Raw genomic sequence first — 23,364 nt, forward strand, 5'->3', positions numbered from 1 at the left:
TTGCAGTGTTGCAGAGGAATCTGCAGATAGACAGGAAGGATCTGTCTTAAATTGCAATTTGACAGGCTCATCTGCTCAACTGCTCTTCCACTTAATGGTGTCTGGAGCCTGATCCTCCTTCTGCTGCAGACCATTGTTTCTTGTCCTGCTGTCTGTGGCTGTAGCAAATAACTTATTTCCTTCATTTTCGTTGCTCCTGGGAATATATTTCGAGTCAGTGATCCTGTACTGAGAGTGACTGGACAATTTTTTCTCTTTCTTTTGAAGAACAGGTTGATAAATACTCTAGAACTTCAGTTTTCTCCGTCTTAATGAGATTGAGAACTGGCCTGAGACTTCCTTACCCACTGCTCTCAAAACGTTGGCAGAGGGCTCAGCGAAAGAACATGTTAGATTTAATCACTCTAAATCACAGCAAAATGTTTCTGGAGAGACCATATTATCCGTCCTGTTTGTCAGCTGGTCTCTGGTTCTTAAAAAAAAGAGAACTGAGATTTTGAGATAAAATGAATGGATTACTTAACTGCCGCTTTGTAAGGTTAGGTTTGTTAGGTTAAAGAGGTGGATTTAGTTTAAATATTATGGGGGACATTTTTCAAATTTACTGTAGGTTTTTCTTGTAAGCACTTTAAAAAAATATTTACATTTTCATGACTGCAGGGAAGCTGTGAATATTATTATTCACCCTTTCACTCCTACCTAACAAAGCCATATAACAAGGAGCGTGCTAACGCTCTGCAGGGTTGCTTAGAGTTGTTATGATTAGCATTCCGGTGTGTATAGCAAGCGTAATAAGAGCATAAACATTTTATAAGTATGGGTCCTTTTCATTTTTAATTTTTTACTTCGCCTGATGTGACGAGGCCCAATTGGAGCTTCTGTTTAATAACAAAGGGCAACATTAAAAGTCGTATTTATGTCTTATGAAAGTGGTATTCATGAACTGCAAGTCTCCCCAGGGTTTGCTGAGCTATCTCATCCCGAACCAGTGGTTGCTTTGGTCTCAGTGCTCCGGACAGACTCGTGAACCTGTGAACAATGAGACCAGATCCTAGCATCCTTTGCCTGGAGTTAAACTGGTAGAAATGAGAGCAGGATGTGTTTAGGAGAGAGCTCCATGCTGAGGGTGGGACTCCTGATTTCTCTTTCTTCGATTGAGTTGGAATTCCTCTTGCCTCCTCTTAGCATACACATCGCGTCTTTGTGGAAACTTTCAGCAAAATCGATTGAGCCGATTTTGATTTACACAAGTATAAAAAAGAGAGATGTGTCCCTTTCAAGATGAAATGATTCTTTTAAATTAGCCGTGTTTGTTTATGATAGTTTTAAAGTCCCTCGTTCTGGCAGGGGACATGAAACATCTGTAGCTTGGATTCTTGAGGAGCGAGGGGAACTAATTGCCTCCCAATTTGGTTAAAATACAGTGTTGATTATGCTTTTATACAATAGCAATACACAGCCATGACAGGGCGGCTTGGACTCCATGCGTGAGTTGTTTCTTCATTGGGAGAGAAATGAATTGACACAGACACGGGATATTTTATCCTAGTCTGTATTTACTTACACTAAGTAGACTTCTGAACAAGTATATTAGATAGCAAAGCAAGTGCTGGGTTGGCAGTTTAGCGCCAAAACTCAAGAAGGCAACTTCATGATAAGACCCAGACAGCTATACATGTTTATTCATCACTGAGCTCCATATATGCCTGATTCTCACTGTGTGACATTCCTTGGGAGATTTAGACATCACTCATGTAACCCTGCCCCATTTCCTTGCTGATGGTCCAGATGCCATTCAAAACCCCATCCAGGTTGGTGCTGAGGGGCCTGACAGAGGCCTGTGGACAAAAGAAAGGTGTTAGGGGCGATTCCTTTCACAGAGATTTGCATTTTAAAAATGTTTATTTGAGGTTCAGGTCTGTAGACTCTTCATCTGGAGATGCAATGCTTTGCTGTTGAGCTGATTTAAGTGTGTTTAAATGCTACCCATTAACCCAGCTCATTAGACTTTTTTGGGAGCACCTACACGTTTCATACCTCCTCTTAACACAGAGTTCCTCCTCAGCTCGGATTTTGTGTTGCAAGTTGGTTTTAGAACTTTTCCACTATTTTTTCCACACTATGTTTTTTTACATTTGGGGAAAAGTAGCATCCAATCTGAGATTATCAACATCTTTGTCGTAGTTATTACCAGAAACCAAATCACAAAAAGACAGTTATGAAAACATAAGCAGGCAGGATTGCAACAAGTGTGTTCTGGCAGTCTTAAAAACTGTGGTAGCGTTATACCCAGTTAAAGGGGATTTGATATAAAATTCAATACTTGTAGTGCATGTAGAACCTGATCTGCCACAACAACACATTTTTGGGGATGAGATACCAGACACTGACAGAATGTAGATACTAATTTTTAACCTGTTAAGAGAAAGTTAAATAATTCATTAAGAAAAAAAAAAAGACTTGACAAAGCTCCCCATTTGTTTGCACCTCCTAAAAGACGTCTTGTCAGTCTTCCATGGTAAATGATAGACAAGTGTGTATTCTGATATTTGGACCTGATGGGGAAAAATTGAATTCCCAATTAAAAGTGTAATTTAGTTTCACATTGTAGTTTTAAAATACATCATCCTTCATCCCTTGTCATGAGTCATGAACTTTCTTGCATGACTGAGAGAGAATAAATGAATATCTATTAAGATCTTTCTCTACATTTTTTTCCCTTAAAATAGTACCATTTTAGCTCATTGATAGATATTGTTCAGTTTAGTATAATTCTGGTACTTTGAAAGATTAAGCCTCAATCAGCAAGTGTTTGGGCTATTAATAATGTTCAGTCACAATGTACCTGTGGAAGATACCAAAAGCAAGAGCACTTATTTCTTGTGTTTACTAAAGCTTCTGGCTGATGCTGAATCAGATCTACATGAAAGACATAAAGGGCTTTAGCAATATGTCCATTCTGCCAATGTTAAAACTACTTTTTCCTTTTAACTTGAAAGAAATATCTCTCCTTGAGACTAATCCAACGTGTAATTGAAAGTTATACTTGAATATAAAAATATTTTGTCAGTCATGCTTTGAGTCCTTAAAAAAAGATATGCTGCCTCAAAACTATGTTAATTAGAGGTCATAATGTATCATCACGTAGCAACTTTGATTTGAAATCTCAAATCTGAATGTGGATGTTTTTTCTATCAGGTACATCCCCAGTGTGTCTGTAGGACTATTCTGGAGTTTAATCTAATGTCTTTTGCAAAAAAATTAGAATCATTTTAGAAAAGTCATCAGTGGTGAAGCTCCTGATCCAGGCAGTGTTGTTCCAGTTTCAGTTTCCATTAGTGGTGTTGTTATTTCTGTAGAACTTTTACAGCTGACAATGGTCATGAATATGGTTTTTATTACTAAATATATAAATATGCAGCCTGAAAAGATTTGTGTGGAAAGTTAAAATTTAATTTCACTGTTGGTAGATTGCCATCGTTCAATTGTCTGCCATGATTACTGATTGGTTTTGAATGTTCTGTGCCTTGCTTTGAGCTTAGAAGCTCTGTGAGGTTTTTTTTTAACCTCCCATCAGAAATAATTTCAGGGAAGCTACCGTTGCTATTCAGGGCAAAATGTGCCTTTTACAGCCTTCTGGCTCATTTTTCGCAGTCAGCTGCTTCTACAGCACTTGCGCCAGCAGACGACCCCACTGCCGGTTTCAGGCATCTGTCCATCTGGGGAGGCAGAGCTGGAAATTACACAAATGCAATCCAGATGTGTGCTCGAGGGAGATGGGCCTTCTTCCCCGTTACCTAAGGCATAGGAGCAGGAAGGCTTCTCTGTAGTCACGTGTAGCTGCAGTGCGTAATGTCCTCAGCTCCTCGTGTCTCTTCCAAGTGGGGTGGGATTGCCTGGTGTAACTCCTGGGGTTGATGGCCTTCCCTAATTTTCTTGGTGGATCTCTAAAAGCTGCTCTGGAGGGTTCAGCAGTTCTTCAGTGCTGATTTTAAAAAAAAATAAACAGAAGTTAAAAAAATCACTTGGCTGATACTTCTCTGGCTGTGAGAGGTGACCAAGTCATAGCTCAGTACCAAATGACAGTCATGGTGATCACAGGCTCAGCTCCTACCTTGTGACTGGTTTTCAGCAACTCTTAGTGTTGCCTGGCCACAGGAATTGAGAAGATGCCAGGAGATGAGCAAAACTGTAAATCAGCAGCTGGGGAGAATGACGGTTTTCTGCACAGGGTTAGGTGCATTTGTGCTGGGGATCTCCGAGGACATCCTCTCCTCTTGAAATGACCATGGGCTTTTCAGGCCATAGAAACCTTCAGAGGGATGTGACTTGCACTTCAGTTTGTGTAACCTCACATTGCTGTCGGAAAAATGTAAAAACTTCAGGCTGATGCTTTTGTCTGAGTGGCTTCAGAAGCCTTAATAACTTACTGCTGACCTGGAAAAAATTAGGAAGAGGAAGGGGCTTCCTCCAGCAGCCTTGTAATGGTGAGTAGTCTGGGGACATTTTTAGTACCTACAGATTCCAGAAATAATAAGCAACTTATGATGCTTACTCCCAAAATCTGATTTTAGTTATGGCTTTGGAACAGTGTTCATGCACTGGACTTGTATCTCAGCCCATGATGGCGAAATGAAATTACAGAGATGAGAATCACACTTGTGCTCTTTGTCTGCCAAATACCTTCTTCTGAGCTCCCGCTATTTTCAGCCTGTCTGTGCTTGAGGCTGGTTCAGGCTGTTTCTCTTCTTATTAAGACAAATAGTTTTCACCCTATATTCAGATGGAATTTGCACCCAGAGTAACAATATTGAGATTAATCTGAGCCATCAATCTCACCTTTGTTGTGTTGGCACTGTTTACCTGCCACTGTGGAGGATGCTGAAGTCAAGGATAACTAAGGACCGTTTCTGTGGGCAGCAGCAGCAAACGAGCGAGGGGAGGAAGCGTGGTGGTCTTGCTGAATCTGTGTCTTCAGTGAAACAGAAGACTCACCAAAAACCAAAACCAGTTTTTTGTCTCATCAACAAATAAGTAAAATTGCAGTTTGATTAAAGGGTGTAGTGTGTGCAGAATATTTGCCATTACTAAAATCCCATGCAGAGGAAAGCAAGGATTCATATCTTGGCTTCATTTGCATGTCAAAATGACTCTAAATAAAGTTCCTTCTCTTCCCACCATCCCTCTCTGCCCCAGCCCATGCCTGGATGTAGAGGACATGTTTTCGGGAGGTGCAGCCTGGCTGGAGGTGCTCGGGAGCAGAGCAGCGGGGCTGTCCCGGCCTCCACACGGCTGCCTGCCCTTCGGCACAGTCATTGCCCTCTGCGCGTTATTCTTCATCATCCCTGTCCTGCTAATTTTATATCATCACCTTGCATTTGGCAGAATGGATCCCTGGCCTTGCGGCTCGAGGGACAGTTGTCAATAATAAGATCTAATGCAAAATAATCAACTGGGAATTTAAATGTTTCAATCCATTAAGGTACTCTGTGCATGCTGCAGCAAAACAAAAGGGCATTGTTGTTTTCGGTTGGTTTTTTTTTTTTACTTTGCCCTTTTAGAAGTGGGTGATGTTTCTATAAAAGGTTTTCGACAGACAGGGAGAAGACAGAATTTGGTTTATTACCTTTTGTATTAGGCTTTGAATCTAATTTTCAAATATAAGCACTTATGCTTACCTGAAAAATATGCAGGCAGTCTTAAATGGACACTTACATTCAGGTTTACACTTCTATGTAAATATATTTTGCGTGCCCAATTTCCCATTAACACAAGGTCACAAATGAAGTTTCTTATGTATTTACATAACATCTGAACATGAATTGCATACGAGTGCTGATTGCATGAATGCGCCTATTCAGGATTCATATGGGCTTTGTGCCTGTGTTGGTATATGAACGTCAATGTGTTCACAGAGGTGGGTCGAAGCATTAGATGCTGATACAGGAATTTTCCGTATTTCTAAATATTGATAGGTTTTAAGAGGGAATTTTGTCTGGCTTCTTGATTGTTTTTTCCAAAGTTTTCTTTAAACTTTTTCCCCCTTGTTAATACTGTTTTTTAAATTATAGTTTGAACTGTACTTTGACAGTCATCTACGCAAAATGTTTTGCCAAAGAGCCAAAGACAGCATAGAAAAGCATGTGTAGTACTGATGCTATTGATCTTTATAGACATTAAGCTTGCTAATGCTGCTGTGAAATAGGTAAAATAGTACATTAATTTTATAGATGGGCAAATGCTTTAATTTGTTTTCCCCTTTCAATTTTTCCAAGTAACGCTGTGAGTCAATAAGTACTATTATCCGTGACTCTGGAGCCTATTAAATAAATATATTTCATGCACATGTGTGTCAGATCATTATATACGTATAACCAGATCATCTGTAAGTGGCAACTTACTGCTGCACATTAATTAAAATAGGCTGCTGCGTTGTCCAAAGTCTCCGTCAACAATACAATGAGTGAGGGTCCACATGGACACCTCGCGGTTGTGTGTGCGGGGCATACCCCAATATCACCCCCATGGGATTCCTCCTGCCTGCTTCCCGTTCCCCCCGGAAGCTCTGGGCTGTCCTTGAGCAATCCTCCTCAGCCTGACCGACAGCGTCTCTCCAGACACCTCTGTCTCAGCAAAAGCTTTGAGTTGAATGAGGAGAAACCTGGGTCTCTTTTCCTCCTCCTGCTCTCGGATGCTCCCAGTGGAGTGTGACTGGGGAGGGTCCATCTTGGGTGAACTCTATGGGAGAGAAATGTCATCACATTTTCTTTGGATCAGGAAAGTTTTGATTATTCACTCTTCAGGCTCAAGTTCTCTCAAAAGCTTTTAGTTGAATGTGGATGTCTTTTAGCAGTACTATTGGGCAGACTTTGACATATGTATTCTCAATACAGGAGAGAAGAGGAACGAAGCAGAACTACCAGTTTTTGGTTTTCCTTTAGGAGGTGTCCTATGTGGTGACATACTGGGTATTTTAGAGTTGAAATTTGAAGAGAACTCATTTGGCACTTGTATTATTTTTCTAAAGTCTGATTTTAATCAGCCAAATAACTGAAACCAACTCCTCCCAAGAATCCATCATAAAACCTAGTTTCTTACTCAATATGTTTGCTTTCTGAGCTGGCTTCTTGGCCAATTTTCCAATGCAAGATTGCCTTTTTTTCCCATGGGAGCGATTCCCTTAGCATAAGTGAACGCCCAAGTGAAATGAGACTCATGTACCAGCATCTGTCATCAGCCTGCACTTACTGCATGGGATGGTTTAAGGAGAAAGGAAACCAACAGAGACCCCACAGCCACTTTTGACCACCACGTGAGAATTCCCCGGCGTTGGGTTACCCTAGACTGATGCTCCTGTGATGCACACTCTACTGTATGATGGCACGAGGCTGTAGTGGGAGGAACTGCAAGCGTGGACATTAAGTGATGGGGCAAATCCAGTGACAACTTAGCATCACAGCCCAGAATGAGATCCTGATCTCCTGTGCTCCCTCGGCGAGATACAGGCAGCCCAGCAAAGGAGCGTGGATCAAATCAGTGAGCCTCACACCACATGCCTGAGTTCTGACAGACCTAGTGTGATCATGGAGATGCATAATGGTCCCTAGAAGACCACAGACCATATCAGAATACCCCTTAAACTGCTGTGATTTAAACCTAGGGTCAGTCTTTTCTTCTTAAAATCCTGGGAGTCATTGAAGCAGAAAGAACTGCACCAGTGACTTAAATGTCTCTACATTTTCCTCAAATATTCTCTCTTTCCCAATGAGGAGTTGCTTATACTTCTCCTAGACCTTAGAAACATGACATATTTATGTGAGAGTGAGTTGAATTCTCCTCTACCTCATGTCTCACCAAGAAAACAAGGTCCCAATTTCTGATTGCAGCGTCTTTGTAATGCCAGACAGTATTTTAAGGGGCAGAAATAACAAAGCTGAATCATCAGATCACAGTTTGAGTTTCTGATCTCAGTTGGGAGTTTTAGGGGCAGGCACTTGTAAGTCAGACAATTGCTCTTCTAGAAGAATTTTACAGTTCCTTGATTGTTAAGGAAACACTGGAGAAACGTAGAAAATACGATACTTTCAGGATGTCTAAAAGTAATATGGTTCAACTGCTTATGAAGAACAACCCACATTGACTTGATGCCCTCCCCTGAGATCATTAGGACTCTTACAGACACTAATCAAACTGCCTCCAGGAACTTTGTTTTAAAGAGGCAAAAAGGATGAAACTGAAAAACAAAAATGTGTTTTCATCCACCAGGAACAGAACAACTTTTCTGAAGGACTCAGCCACATAACTTCACCCTTCCCTTTTGATAAAGCCTCATTTTTTAAAGGTACTTTTGCAACCCATCAGTTGGATGTGAAGGCAGCACACAGCTGGTATCAGGGCTGGCACTGCAGGGCTGTTGGTGCTGCAGGGAAGTGATGTGGGAGAGACACGATGCTGGGTGTCAGCCACGGAGGAGGGCTCTGCACTCCCAGCCTCCGCCTTCCCTTCCCGTGAGAGGCACGAAGGGCTGGTGTCTGCTGCTGCGTGACCAGCTCATGGTGTGTAGTGTTCATTTGAATTGGAGATGTGTAGATGAGTCTTTGCTCTTGATTAGTCAGAAAAGCACTCTTTGCATTAGGTCAAACTGTGTCCTCATTTATGTCTGTGAGCCCCGCAGGAGCGAACGTGGGTAGCCCAGCCTTGTAGGTTCTTGTGTCGCCTGGAGAGTGTGTATTGTGTAAATCTGGTGTTTACTGTCTGACTGTGTTTTATTCAGGAATCAGTCAAGATAGATTTGTTTAACCAAACCCAGTCAGGCTTTCACTATAGCGGGGCAACATCTACAGAGTACGGCATTTGTAGTCGGCGTTGAGACAGTTTACGGTACAGATTGTGTTTTGCTGCCTTTCTGCAAAAGAGCACAGCTAGCTGCAAAACCAGAGGGCACAGCACCGTATGGCTCCTTTCACAGTACGGCTCCTGAAACAGTCTCAAATTTTATACATCTCATTGTCAGTGGATGGCAATGAAGTACCCTGCCCCTATTCCCGATACATTAGTAACACCAAGACTGGTAATGCCGGAGCGTAAATGTGCTCTGTGCACGCTCTGTAACCTAAAATTTGTTGATGGTCTTGGAAAGCTGGATAAAATGACTTAGTCAATTTAACTGAAATTGAAGGCAGATCTTTAGTGTGAGTTTTGCTCATTTTAGTTCTTCCAGTTATTTAGGATCTCCACACCATATTGGTCCAACAAAGGTCTTAAAAATCAAAATTTGAATGGTAGGACTTTTTACTGATAAAACTCTCATAAAATTCATCCCCACCAGCAAATTTTTCTTACGAGGGTTGGAGCAGTGCTTGCAACACATATTTTAGGGTTAAGGATTTGGCCAGAGGGCAGAGTGATCATAGAATACAAAGGCTGCATAGTTTTCAATTAGACAAAACGTGTAAAGCTAAACTTCATGCAGAGACATTTGTTACAAGCACATACATTTTCTGCTCTTATATGGATGACTAGAAGTGTGTATTTAGCCACATGGGTTATTAAATACAACTTAGTTAATGGCATTTTCCTTCCTTCCAGAGGTCTCCCACACCACGTTATTTCTTAGTGGCATTTAGTTCTCTCTTCCCATTATACCAAACACCCTCAAACAAGCACGTGTGAAGAGGTGTCCACCAGCAGCAAACATGTTGATCTGGTGCAAGGGATCACAAAGAAAGCTTCCTTAGGGTTGCATCACGGTGCTGCCTGTGAAGTGTGGTTTTGGGAGCCAAACAAAAAATCCTTGTTCATTGTATTTGGATGTTTATTGTGGAACTTACTGGTAGAGGTTTACATAGCTTCAGCCACTTTTGTACAGATTTTAAAAGGAATTTCCAGCCTTCTCTGAGCTCTTAGCTGATGTGCAGTAGAAATCAACAGAAACAATTTGCATCTTTGTTGTTTGCTGCTTTCGGCCAAGCCTAAAGTATCTTCTGTTAATTCCAGTCAAACGATAATAAATTCTAATTTTGATTCTCTTGCTAGAATTGCTTTGGTGTGCTACTTAGCACAGGACATAAGCTAAATGGGAATGTAGAAAATTCAGCCTTTTTTTTCAGTAAAGCAAAAAAATACTTTATTCCTGTCGACATAATTTCAAAATGATTGAATGTACTCTTTTTCTTGTAAATCCTTCCCAACTTTGTGTCGAACCATGTTGCATTTCAGTCAAAGGACCCCTTGGATAATTGCAATCAGTTAAAAATCTGACAAGTTACAACCATTCTCATTTACTCTAAACCCTGAGTGCTTTTTCCCAAGGTTAAAATTTACTAAGATTATAATAAAAGAGAAAGATCTGCTGGAAGCACCGGTTCTCCGTAAGGGCTGTTTACCTGCAGAGGTTGAATTTGTTTGGTGAGCACAGTGATCACAAGAAGAATAATCACCGATCATTGCAAATCTCTAGCAGGATTGTCTTAACCTTTTAGAAGGGCTTTTCTTAGGATCGGGGTTCAAATGGGAAAATTGGGACTGGGTGAGGGGAAAAAAATAACAAAAATCCAATCTTAATTTTTGGGAGGAGGCAAAAGGAGCGGGACAGTAGTCATTGTTTAAGACAGACTCTTGCTCAGCGTGTCTCCTCTCCCCGCAGCCCCCTGCTCGCCGTCTGTTTTGCTGCCTCCTGCGGAGTCCCGGGAATCGCCCTGCTGACTCTGGGAGTAAACCCCCTCACCGGGGCCCTGGGAGCCTTCAACATTTTCTTGTACACGTGTTGTTACACACCCATGAAGAGAATGAGCATTGCCAACACATGGGTGGGAGCTGTTGTCGGTGCCATTCCCCCCGTCATGGGCTGGACTGCGGCTACGGGTAGTCTCGATGCTGGTGAGTATAAAACCCTTGCATCTGGGTGAGGGGTTGTCAGCATTGCCTACGGGATAACTAAAAACACCAACCCAAAAGCCAGTAAACCTCATTCTTTATGCTTGTTGACCTGATACCGCTTCGAAAGCAGATACATTCTGCTGTTTGCAGTGCCAAAGTCCATTACAGCACCGTACCGTGAGGACTGAATGAGTAGACATGGTGGTATCATTCTCCTTATGGGGGCATTTCAGGGGCAAACATCAGCTGATGAAAGACCATGTCCTATTAAATACGTGTTTAGGCCACCTTAAAAAAAAATCTAGAAGAAAATAGTGTCTTTGGGGTTCACATGGAAGAAAATATTACGTAATTTCAGGATTAAAACCATACCCTGTAAGATCCAACTTACAAGTCAGGAGCTTCAACTGGAAAATTCCCAGATGTGTTTATTAGTGTCTTTCCACAAGCCAGAAAATATCCTAGGAAGATTAATTTATTGGTGTATTTCTTAATTGCCCATTTCTAAACTCTTAAGTTATAAATGTTCCTTCCCCCTCCTCCTTGAAAAGCAAGCGAGTATTTCTATTTTAGCAACTGTGAACCGTTTTTACATCCCTCATAAAACACTGATCTCTTCAGCAACTAAACTATGACACAATTAGGGCTTGTTTTTCCTGCCAGCTAGAAACTTAAGTATCAAAGTGGCTCCACATAGTTATATTCTGAAGAAACTAATGAAGTTCAATTAACAGGTCTGTTAAGAATTGTTTCAGCGCACACTCATCCCACAATGTGGCGTATTTAAGGCTTGAATAATACTTTCAACAACAAGGCTTTTAACCAGAAATTATCAGAATCTGTGCAAAATCTGTTCTTCATTTATGCTATGCACTTCTTCAGTTCTGTGTGCATGCCATTCTTCATTTATGCTACGCACTTCCTATAAAAGTCAGTCTGAATTGGCCTTGTGTACGCATGTTCTGATACAGATCTAATCCAGAGCTAGGATGAAAGGTTTTGTAGGATTTTTTTTTTAATGTGTGTATTGCTTCTATACAAACATTTACTTCTCTGAAAGTTTTTGTTTATATTTAGACCTATAAATGATATGTATGTGTATGTATAATGTCTTATGTTAAGGAGCGCCATCATTAGAAGCTCTGTATTTGTAAAGAGAAGAGAATGAATTAAAAACACAAAATATATAATTTTAAGGACTGTATTGTTCTGGCTGCAGTTGCCTAGATCTTGGATGTTACGTTATTTAGGGATTTCTCCGCTGGTTTTGGCATCTCTTTCCAGAGTGGATGCTAAAAGATGATTCTTGTGTGCCCGTGCTTCACCTGCAAAGTCCAGCCTGGAGGAGCTGTTGTGAAGAGCTCCATCTCACCTAAAGCCCTTGCTGGAGAGGCTGTCACAGTTCAAATTTTCACCCCTGGTTTTAAAATGACAGCTAAAGTGCTGCAGCTGAATCCCAGCGCATTAAAGTAATCTGACACTGATTTTCATTATCTTTAATTTCTCAAGTTACAACTTGCTCTTTGAGACCTGTTTGGCAAAGAGCTAAGCTGTCCCTGTACGGCAGGCAGGGAAGGCAGCAGAGAGCATCACTGGTGTCCCAACTAAGCTCTTCCTCTCTAATTTGCAACTGAGATGTGGTTCCATGTCCCACTGCCAGCTCTGCTGTGGCAGCGATGATGTCTGGCAACAATGCCATCAGTGGAAGATGGTAACTTCAAACCACCCAAGCAGACTTTGCCAGAACATGATCATCTGCGCTGATGCATAAACCCGATGTTGTATTGTTTGTTCTGGGTAGCTAAAACTTTCTACAGTCACCTCCCAGTCTGCATCAGTGAGGCCAGGCAGCTTGTTTAATAGAGAAAGAGATGTTATTGAGTTGATACTGGTCTTTGTAATGAAGTGCACTTGGGGACAGTCCTGACAATGGTGACCTGAATGTAATATTTTAGTACATTTCAGTATTTAAAAAAACCCAAAAAAGCAAAAAAACCACACCCCACAAACACCTTTAAAAAGAAAAGAGAGAAGTAGAAGAAAAGGATTGCATTGTAGACTATGATTTTCGGTGTTAAACATTCTACTACTGCAGACAAGAAGAGAGTTCAGCACCTGGCAGCATCAGACCCGCGCAGGGTAGAAGCGTGTGTCCATGTGCATACATCCACATGAGGTGCAGCCCTGAGTCCCTTCTCTAACCAGCCTACCCACAGTTGTTGAACTCATTAATAATGTGTAATTAGCTTGGAGACTTAACCTAGTTTTAGGTAGAGGTGTGAAAATGCATTTGCACCTCGTTTAAAAACAAAAAAAAAATCATTCCACTCAGTAACAAAGAGGAATGTGAAGGAAAGGAGTTAGAAAACTAATGAGAAGGAAGGTTCTCGCTGCTTAACTGGTGTTTTTTTGAGTTTACATTTTCCTGTGGATTTTCTCTCCTTGTAATCTTCTCACAGCAGCCACATTGTTGTACATGCTGCTGGCTGTAGGGAAAACAATCTTTAAGTGTAGACCTTTCATTACCATTTGAGGGGGGTAACCAAGTGTTACACAGTACTGTGTGGTGCCCTAGGACAGCCCTGTCTGCACTCTGCTGTAATGTCAGCAGTTCAATAACATCCCTGGCCTGGCTCATAGCTACTGCTGCGAGGTGCTCTGGGTTGGTTGAGAGAGTTGGAGATGATTCCTAGTTTCAGATTCCAGAGGTAATAATAAAGTATCTCAGATTGGAGCAGCCTTGGTTTAATTTGTCCTCGTTTTGTTTATAACTTTCTTCTTTCAAAGATTAATACCTTGACAGTTCCTTGCACAAGAAACAAGAAACAAATATCGCCTATTTGCAGATAAAAATCTGGGACCCTTATATTTCCAGTGATACAAACGCTGGTATTTCTTACTCTACTCATCTTTTGCAGGTCATACAGTGATTCCCAGTGATGCTTGCTTCCATTTCTGCCCCTGATAGATACCTTTAATTATATGTTCTCAAGCCTGATTGAACATCCTGCCCCCAACCCTGGATTTTGTGAGGGAATACCTCACATTTCAAAAGTGAAAGATAAGGTTATCTCTGGGAAGATGTGGAATTCTTTGTTGTGGGTTTGGGGTTTTTGGTGTTTTTTTAATGGCAGCTGTTTGAAACTGATGAAAGATCGGGAATGTTAACATTTCCTCACTGGGGGAGCTGAGTGCAGGTGAGATGGTCAAAGGTGCATGATAAATGTAATTTATCACGTGGATATCGCTACCACATATCTGGTGTATTTATGCAGAACTTAACTGCCAGCCTGTGATTTGCAGTAACACGTTTGCTTCCTTGAAAGCAGTTTTCATTGCTTCTTGGTGGTACTATTTATTTCTAAAGAGATTTTTTTATTTCTAGTAAAGCTGGACACCCTCAAATTATTTCTCCTGATTTTACGAAGGAAGGACTAGCAGGAAGGAATTGAAATTCCTTAAAGCCTTAAGTGATAGCACAAAGGCAGGAAAAAGAGGCAAGGCTTGGCAGCGTGTCCTGTTCTGTGCTGGATCCTCCTCCTGCACGGGATCCCCATGCAGGAGCGCTCCTGGCTGTGCCATGCTGCTGTTGAGCCTGTGTACAGACATCTTTAGGAAGTAAGAGAGCTGTTTATTTTGGCGTGCGAGAGGCAAAACGGGTACATGCTTTAAATTACTCTTGCGTTGCTGGTCTTTCTCCCCAGACTGACTGTGCAGCTTGCTTGTTAGAAATGTTTGCTGTCCGTTTAAACTTGTTGTTTCTAGTTAGCAGAAAAACTGAATCTGGGGTAAACATTTCCGACTGCCATAGCCTGTATTTTGCCTTATACATTTTGCACTTCTTCTGCCGACCTTCCTGTGCTTATGCACTGAAGGCTCCATCCCAGCCGGCGAGCGGTATCGGTGTCTTAGAGCGGAGCGATTCAGTGCCACGGTGTTGATACAAACCACCCAGTTAGATGGAAGTGACAAGCAGGGGTCCTCAACATAATGTGCTTATCAGTTAAGGGGATTTATTCTGAGTAGGTGGCAGTGGCATAGCAGATAACAGCCCTGACAGTATAGCAGACATTACAGACCCATGGTGGCCTGGAGCCATAGGTATTACTGCACCAAAGAATGTTTATCTCAAGAGACTATTTAGTTTATCTCAGATGCTCCACTTCTGGTCTCGCTTTCCTGAACAACATCTTGTACTGATTTTCATTCATTTTCAGAAATTTAAATAATTCCTGGGGCTGTGGAATTTATAGACTGAGTATCAATTGTAATCATGTGGAGGCTGATTTTTAAATTGCCTTTACTTTGTAATTCAAATTGTGTTGTATGGTAGACATTAATTATGTCAGCCAACATCTATTTACAAATGGGGATTTAAAAACGGGCAGTTCTTATCAGCTAGTGACATTTGGCAGATGGATGGTTTCAGTAACAAAAAAAAAAAGAGAATAGGGGAGGGGGGGGACTGTGCCCAACCTGTCAATGGCTGGAGTCTCTCATACCTTGCCTGGTGTAGCAGTTGTCTGCCAGGAGGAGGGAGAGCAAAGCAACAGCTTAATTGCATGCAAAATAAGCTTGGAGATCTTTGTGCCCCTTCCAGTTAAGCACTTTGAGCTTTCAGAGCCCCTTGATGCACGAGCAGGTCGGGGAGCCAGCCGGCCGTCCTGCCGCAGGAGCAGAGGAGGCTCCGGCTCTAAACTCCCTCTAGTAAACTCAGCTTTTTGGGGTTTCACTTCGCAGGTGAAAGACAGCAGAATTTGTGGTCTGTTCCAGAGGAAGCAGAGATATTCATGTCACTGACGTACGAGAATTGGAAACTGGGGGCCCAGGAGTGTGCTCTGTGGGGGCAAAAACTGTAAAAACCAAGGCAGGAGGACAATACTAGTAAGCAGCTGGTCTGAATTTAGGACAAAAGCCAGTGAGTTATTTTTTTTCCCCCTTTCCATCTTCACAAGAGACAAAAGAAATGACAGTTTCACTGCTGGGACACCTGGGGGACTGACCCCACGAATTCACAGGCATCATGCCCTTACCTAGTTCTCTGCCCCGCGCACGGCTGTTGGGGCACGGGGAGGAGATGGGGCAGTGCAGCAGCCCCCACACCCCCGTGTGTGAGACACAACACCCGCAGGAGAAGCACCAATGTCCTGGGTGTGACACAACACTCCTTCTGCAAGCACAACGGGGGAGTCTGCAGGAGGGACCCCCACCCTACATGGAACCCCCGGAGGGAGCCTGGAAGAGGTGGTTGATGAGGAGCCCCTGTGTGGCTCTGCAGGTTTGCAGTCCTCTGCTGAGTCTGGTCCTTTGGTGAATAACTTCCTAAACATATTTGCACATAACGAATGGTCCATGCAAAGACTATATTTTCATCTTACCCAACAGGCTCGCTTTTTTTATGGCATCTGTTGCTGAGGTTAGCTAAGACGAATTATGTACAGCGTTGTTTTTTTCAACCTTGCCTGTATAATGAAAGGTGTTTCCCTGTGAGGCTTTTGGCTGTAATAACCTGCTGTGTGTCATACAAAAAGTGTGCATGCCTGTGTGTATCCATATGCACACAGCTTTTTTCCGCATGGCGAGTGTACCTGAGGACATCTGGTTTCCTCCTGTTAAAGGCAGTGGCCAGGAACACTCCCTCGAGGTGAAAAACCCCACTGCCAACTTCATTTCCCATTCGTGGTGGACACGAGGATCGTCCTTTTGTTTTGCAGACAAACCATACACACAGCCAACATCCCCTTCCCTTTATATGCTGCGGCAGAGAAGTCTATCGCAGCCCTGAGACGTTCCTGTTCCACAAGCCTTTTGTGCCATCCTTCAAAAGAAACAGCTATTGAAACCCATGACCATGAAGCTTTTGAGTTTTCCAGTGTTTTCCTCCTTGCCCTTCGTTTACATGACCGTGTAACCTTGAAGGCTCACAATTAGGGCTGTGCACGGGGCTGTGCGTGCCCGCACTGACAGCCGGGACCATTGTTTGCAGCCCAGAGACCTTGTGCAAAGCTTTAGAAGCGATACTTTTCCTTTTTTCCTTCTCAAGGCTGCTTAGCATCGCACGCGGCAGCCGACACAGGCAGTAGCATCTGCTTTTGTTTTCCAGCAGAAGTGCCGGTTGTTGTCTTGCTGTGGTGCTAATATAGGAAATGCCACAGTGGTAAAATAAGGGGAATTGCATCAGTTTGGTTAAAGTTTGTGACTAGATAATTCCCAAATGTCTTTGCGTTTGAGAAGGCTTCGTAATCACAAATTAAGATGTAAATTTTGTAGAGCTAGTCCCTTTTTTACTTTGAAAGACAATAGGAAAAATTAAATAGTAGGGAACATTCTTCCTCAGGAGTGATTGTACCAGGGCAGTATCTTGAACACTTGTAATCAGAGGCCAATTGATTCACCCTAATAGTCATTTTCCATCACTGAAACAAGCTGAAGGAAAGGCAGTAATTATTGCACCTTCCAACTCTCCTTCACAAACAGAAAATGCCACCACCAGCTTAATAAAGCAGTCCTTACGTATCAGGACACCCCAGCTCTGCTATGGACGTGACTCTCCAAACTCCTCTGAATATTTGTACCAATACCCCCACATAATCCTTTGGGTGTTTAATATTGCATTGAATCTGCAATGGGGAACAAGACTTTGACAAGACTTCAAAATCTTTCTTTACCCCCATAATTTCTGCATAGTTAGAAATCTCTGGGGAAGACTACCATGTTAAACTTGCTGTGAACAAGCACAAAAGAAAAGATAGAAAATAAAAGCTTTGGGGATGGATCCAGCCTATTTCCTGTGAGCTTAACATCCTGTAAAAATCATGCAGGACTACAGTGAGTAGTTTTGGACTAGTTATGTTAAATTTCCTGTGGAAAAGGTGAAAAATGCTGTCTGAGACGGCGTGGTTGCTCGCAAGCAGGTGGATACAGCTGGACCAAGTCAAGTCTCTGCACTCTAATCTACCTTGTCTGGATTAAAGAGGAGTAATTTGTTCAACATCTTTTAAGGGAAGAGAGCCAGTTGTGTGCTATCAAGTAAAACGGTGTGTGGTTGTTTCCTGACTACGATCCATTAAAAGGCTGAGCTTAGACTACCAAAGCCTTCCCCTCCTGACAGAGCCAAACTCATACCAGTTTCCTAGAAACAAAAGGCCGGTGCTTTCCTCTAATAAGTTAGGGAGCTACCAAGGTCTGGAAATAATTTTAAAATTCCTTCACATTATTCAAGGCAGAAGAATTACTAAAATTGTGCTTTAAGCAAAACATCATTCTTAGGTTGCCAAGGCAGTAAACACCAGCTTTGGGAAATGCAGTAAGATTTCAACATCTGTTTTGGAGCTGATATTTTAACCATTCCATGTTTATTCTAATGCCTGGTTGGCCACTTCCCAGTCATACATATGCAGCACCAAAGCAAAGACAGAAGGAGCAATTCCGTTCTTGAATTGATGCTACAGATCAGCTTCCCCTTCCTTTTTTTTTTTTTTGTTTTATTGATGAAGTAAATAGATGTTTGTCCTGTCTAGAGCTTGAAAGTGATAGGAGAGGTTTGCAGACCATTATGTAGAGGGAAGGCACTGTGTGTTGTCTACAGAACAATGAGAAGGATAAGAAGAAAGAACAAGTTGTTCATCTCCAGTGTGTTTTCAGGAACACGATGTTGATACAGCAGTCTCTGTAGATAACCTTGGACATGTTTGCCTCGACTTGTGCAGACAGGCCCATGTTCATCTGTGTGCCCGGGCTGGTTGGACTCCAGCTGGCCCTGCTCCAGAGTCTGGTGCTCCACCAACACACCCTGTGCTCCAGCCTGTGCCCTCTTGTAGTTCAAGTCCTTTTCTGCCCTGGAAGAACTTGCCTTCAGGAATTTTTTGGAGAGTTTCAATTGGATCATCCCAAACTGTTGTGCCTCATTTAAGGCAGACAGGTGAAATCATCGCTACTGCTCCATGTGCCAACCGTACAATGTATAAAGCTCTTTGATGATGAAAGGTATTGCCAGCATGAAAGAGGCGTATTTCAAATCGCTGCTTAAGAGAGTGGCATCCTCAGCACGAGACAGTCAGGCAGGATCCAAACATTACTCCTGCCCATTAGTGGATGAGAAAATAGGTTTGCAGTCCTCAGGTTGCTTTACATGGACGAAACGGTTTGCTCGGAACAATGCTACTGACATTGTTGGCACAGAGAGCTTGGCAGCTGAATGTGCCCACACTTTCTTGAGTAGTTGAAGTATAGACTTGAACAGACTCTGTACCCTTTACAGGACATGAGAAGTTTGGGGGACTCGCACTAGGGTCTGGAGTTTTTCATCCCTGGGTCACTGATCCCGGCGCAAGCCCAGGATGGAGGACAGGAGAGGAAGCTGTTGCAACCTGATTGCTTTGCTCTCTCTCCATGTGTTAACCAGTGGTGAGAGTTCACACCCTGCAAGGGTTTACACCCGAAAAACCATCTTCCAGTTTTCTGCTCCTAGGTGCTCTTAGCAGAGAGGCCAAGGACTCAGCAGGCTCAGGGGCTGACATTGCTCCCTCACCTGAGATTTGGACCATCCAGCAAATGAGGTCATCATAAATTGCTTTGAAAGGAATAAACCATGAAATTTTAATCAAAGCTGAGAGGTACCACAAGGCATTTTTGACACTGTGAAGAGCATAACTTCAGAGGGGAATGCTTCTTGCTCTTGTAATTCTGAAAATTAGACTGTCAGCTACTGCAGTTTGCAAGCCCGGAATCAGTAGTTGCTTTTGGAAGTCTCATCTCACCATTATTTCCAAGTCTTACCCAAATTTATTGAACCTTAAAACATCTTGCCAAGCAGTTTCCGAATGACTGTGGAATTTAGTGTCTTGTTTGTTTTAGAAAAAGTACAATTTGTAAAGCTTCAGTATTTCACTAGATAAAAATATATTTACAGAAAGAAAACCATTTTCTACATTCTTCACTGCCACTTGACATTTTGGCTATATCTTAGATATTAAAATAAAATAAAAATCTCAGCTTGTTCTTGTTTATTAAAAAGAAGATATATTACTATTTAAATACTTCTAAAAGAATTTTGGAAAAGAAATAATAGCTTAACCTTAAAATACATGATGAACAGTAAAACCTGTTATTTGTCTTTAACTCTGTGGTTGCTATAGGACCTACCTGGTTCTCTGCAGTCCTGTAACTTTTGAGATGATTTAAGCTAGTACAAGTGTTTAAACAATAAGAACTCAACAAGAAAACGTTTTTTACCTATTTTGCACACAAGATTGAAAGAGTACTTGAGACCTGGGTCCAGTTTGCCTAAATAGACTTCACTTTTTTTCCAAAATCAAACAGGACTCATCTGCCAAGTTATCAGGATTTATAAGTGTCTGCTCACAGCTGTCCCATGTTCTCAGTCTTGGAGAAGTGGAGAGTTTGGAAGTGATCATAAATGGGCTAAACTTGCAGCTATTAAAAATTTGGCTAAAAAGGCCAAAGAGTTTGGGATATCCACGAGCCAGGTACTTGTAGTCTCATAAACACTTGTGAAAAAGCTGAGATCTAGTATGAATGTCTATCTGTCTGCCTGTGCTCGGGTTTTCCGTGTGCCGCGGCGGGGCCGGGGGCTGCGGTGGCCCTGGCTGCTGGCTGTCCCCCACTGCCAAAGCAAGCGCGATGGCTCTGCTCCGACGGCCGCCTTTGCTTCTGCAAACTCCGTGCCAGCTCTGCGTGTTACGGTTGTGAACGACCTCGTCTGGTCTTCACTTAATTATAAACTCCGTAGAGAAAAAAGAGATTTGCATTGATTAAACTGAGTTCCCAAACTGTTGGGAACTGCACAGAAGCAGCAGAGTAGACTCTGCACTATTTTGAACCAGGTTAGTCTTGCTGTAATATTGCTTAAAAACACTGCTGACCTAATTATGACATAGTTAACATTCATCTAGTAATTAATGAGTATTACAGTGTCTGCTCTGAGCTTGACAGGATTCCTACTGTGGGCTCATTTGATGCTGAATTGTACTGTACCGTGTGTGGTGCTTTGCGAGTCATCAGTCTTACGTGACACTTAAAAATCTCTGACAACCTGACAATCTGAGCCCGGGCAGAGGAAATTACAGGATGTCCAAGGCACATGGGAAACTAACAAAAAGATCGGGTCAGTTAAAATCCTCATAATGGGCTATTAAATTGTTTTACTGTTCAGCTTCTCTGTAAAATATCAATTATCTCAATGGTTGTAATGTAATCAAAGTAATTAAATTCCAAAGGCTTGCATGTAAAAAACAGACCTTTGTAAATGGGAATCCAGCCTCAAGTCGTTTAGTTGGTCTGTTTGTGTTTAAAAGTTTCTTCAGATGACTATTTTTTCTTTTTAATGGTGTTATAGTTAGAGAACTGTTAAAGGTTTTTGTGTGTTTGAGGTTTAGGGTGTGTTTTGAGCTTGGCTGCACACAACGTTTGAACAATTGAATAAGCAAAGCCTGCATTACAGCCGAAACACAGGGGCGCAGCACAGGCCAGATGAAAAGCCGGCTGGTCCGTAGCCGTGGGAAGCAGGGACAGCCTCTGCCTCGGAATTCTGGCCCCGGCTCCATCTACTTAAGTTTCCTCAGCTGATGGATAATTGTAGCTTACCTTTCCCTAAGTTCTGAAAAATGACAAGCTAATGTCTCTAAAGCACTTCAGATGTGAAACTTGAAAAATTTTCCTATCTGAGCTTTATCAGGATTCAGGATCTTGCCTCCAGTAATATGTTTTACAAGAATAGGAAAAAGCTAAAGAATGACATATTACAAGAATGTTTCCCCCTTCCATTCCTTGCTGTAGGGAGTACTGCTCCTTGTTTAAGTTTTATTCCAGTTTATTTCACTACAGCTACTCCCTTAGGTCTCAACGGAACTGAATCAAATCCTATCTTTTTAGGGCCAAAATTACTTTTGTTGCCATGATTTTCCAAAATTAATGGTAATTTTGGGGTGCACCATTTTCAACTATCTTAAAACGTTCCAATTTAGAGAAAGTGCTAAGCATCCACACCCTGAAAGTTGACTTTGGTAGGGTCGAATGGCAGGATTTGCAAAAGTTTGGGGCCATAATCCAGGAAATCACCTGCAATTCGTAGTACGCAATGTTGTTGTGAAAGTTGCATGCCCAATATATGAGCGTCTAGCTCCATGCAGTCAGCTTTGAGGCATGCCCTCACCTAATGGAGTATTTGTTCCTCATTTTAAAGAGCGATGAGACAGCTCTTTTATACCACACACAGGATCTTAGAAGCAACTGGAAACCCACATCAAGTCTAACGGACCATTTCTTCACTGGTTGATAAGGTAGAGGGAAAAAAAAGGCACTTTTGCAAACTTAAGATTATTATTATTTGCATGACAACAGCAGCGTATGGTGTGCTGTTTAAAACAGGAATTAGACCTGCACAGCCCCAAGGAACGTAGAGCCAGAGCAGGTGCAGAGAGGACGTGAACCACCAAGCAGTTCAGAGGAGACAGTGACTTGGTCTTTGTCAGAGCCCGAGCAGTTGCTAGGGAAGAAGTGAGAGTTTGGGAAAGAATTTAAATACATTAACCTGTGTGCAGGGAAGTGTTGCTGTTTCCATTTCTATCAAGTCATTAAGAAGATGGTAGACTCATGGCTTCAGCTGAGAAGTAGTTTCCAGACAGAATGAGCTCATGGAGGCAGGGACATGCAAAGAAAGTGTTAATGCTGGAGCAGAGTGTTTGGGAGCTGGGGAAACAAAAGAAAAATCCAGGAATGCTCATAATGTGCAACAGCCTTGGGGGATTTTTTGTGTCTTCAGACAAAATTAGTGAAAGGAGTTTAGTCTGAGGGCCTCCTTGAAGCTCTCTGAAATCAGCATATAAACTGCGTCTGCCTCGATAAGTCCTGTACCATGTCCTGAGGATAGCTGTGAAAAATGCAGTGCTTCCATAGCTCCTTGTTAAATGTAAAAGTAGCTAACTGGTGTGAATAGAGTTATTTGATCAAACTGCTTGGAAGTTTCTACAGTTGGTTTGAAGGAGTAAAAAGTTCTTAGTCTTCTGTCACCTTGTTAGCAGCTTCTGCTGGTTCTGCCGCCCGTCCACGGTCCGTGATCGAGGTGGTCCTGTGCCATGAGCAGCTCCCTCCCTTCACGCAGTGGGCAAACAGAAAGCTCAGCCATGCTCCAGGCTACCCAGGTGCTGGTATTTTCCTGTTTTATCCTCTTTTTCTGCTGTCATTGAGCAGGATTTGCTGTTTCTAGTCAGTGTGACACTGCCCACCAGCTTTTTTCTTCTTTGGACACACCAACTCGGGAACCTGGGAGCGGAAGCTAGAGGCTCTCAGGAAAACTTGCCCAACTTTGCTTCATTTCCATCAATCTTCCCTCAGGTAGAGACTGAATTGGCACAGAAACCAATTAGCAGTGGTTCATTAGGAGGAAGTGACTTGTTGAAATGCTTTTCAAATTAAGTGCTCCAAAAACAGAAGAACCACGGTGCACAACCCTGTGTAAATCCTGTT

General features: G+C 42.3%; 1 protein-coding gene across 2 annotated transcripts in view; it reads left to right on the top strand.

The window, feature by feature from the left end:
• COX10 (cytochrome c oxidase assembly factor heme A:farnesyltransferase COX10) overlaps positions 1-23,364 on the top strand; it is a 105,563-nt gene that overhangs the window by 79,227 nt on the left and 2,972 nt on the right. For both annotated transcript variants that reach the window (XM_074846825.1, XM_074846824.1), the window contains exon 6: positions 10,646-10,878. In XM_074846825.1, the coding sequence (XP_074702926.1) occupies positions 10,646-10,878 (233 nt within the window). The remainder of the gene's footprint in view (positions 1-10,645; positions 10,879-23,364) is intronic.

The sequence above is a fragment of the Strix aluco genome, chromosome 21 (genome assembly GCF_031877795.1).
Source record: "Strix aluco isolate bStrAlu1 chromosome 21, bStrAlu1.hap1, whole genome shotgun sequence".
Taxonomy (NCBI): domain Eukaryota; kingdom Metazoa; phylum Chordata; class Aves; order Strigiformes; family Strigidae; genus Strix; species Strix aluco.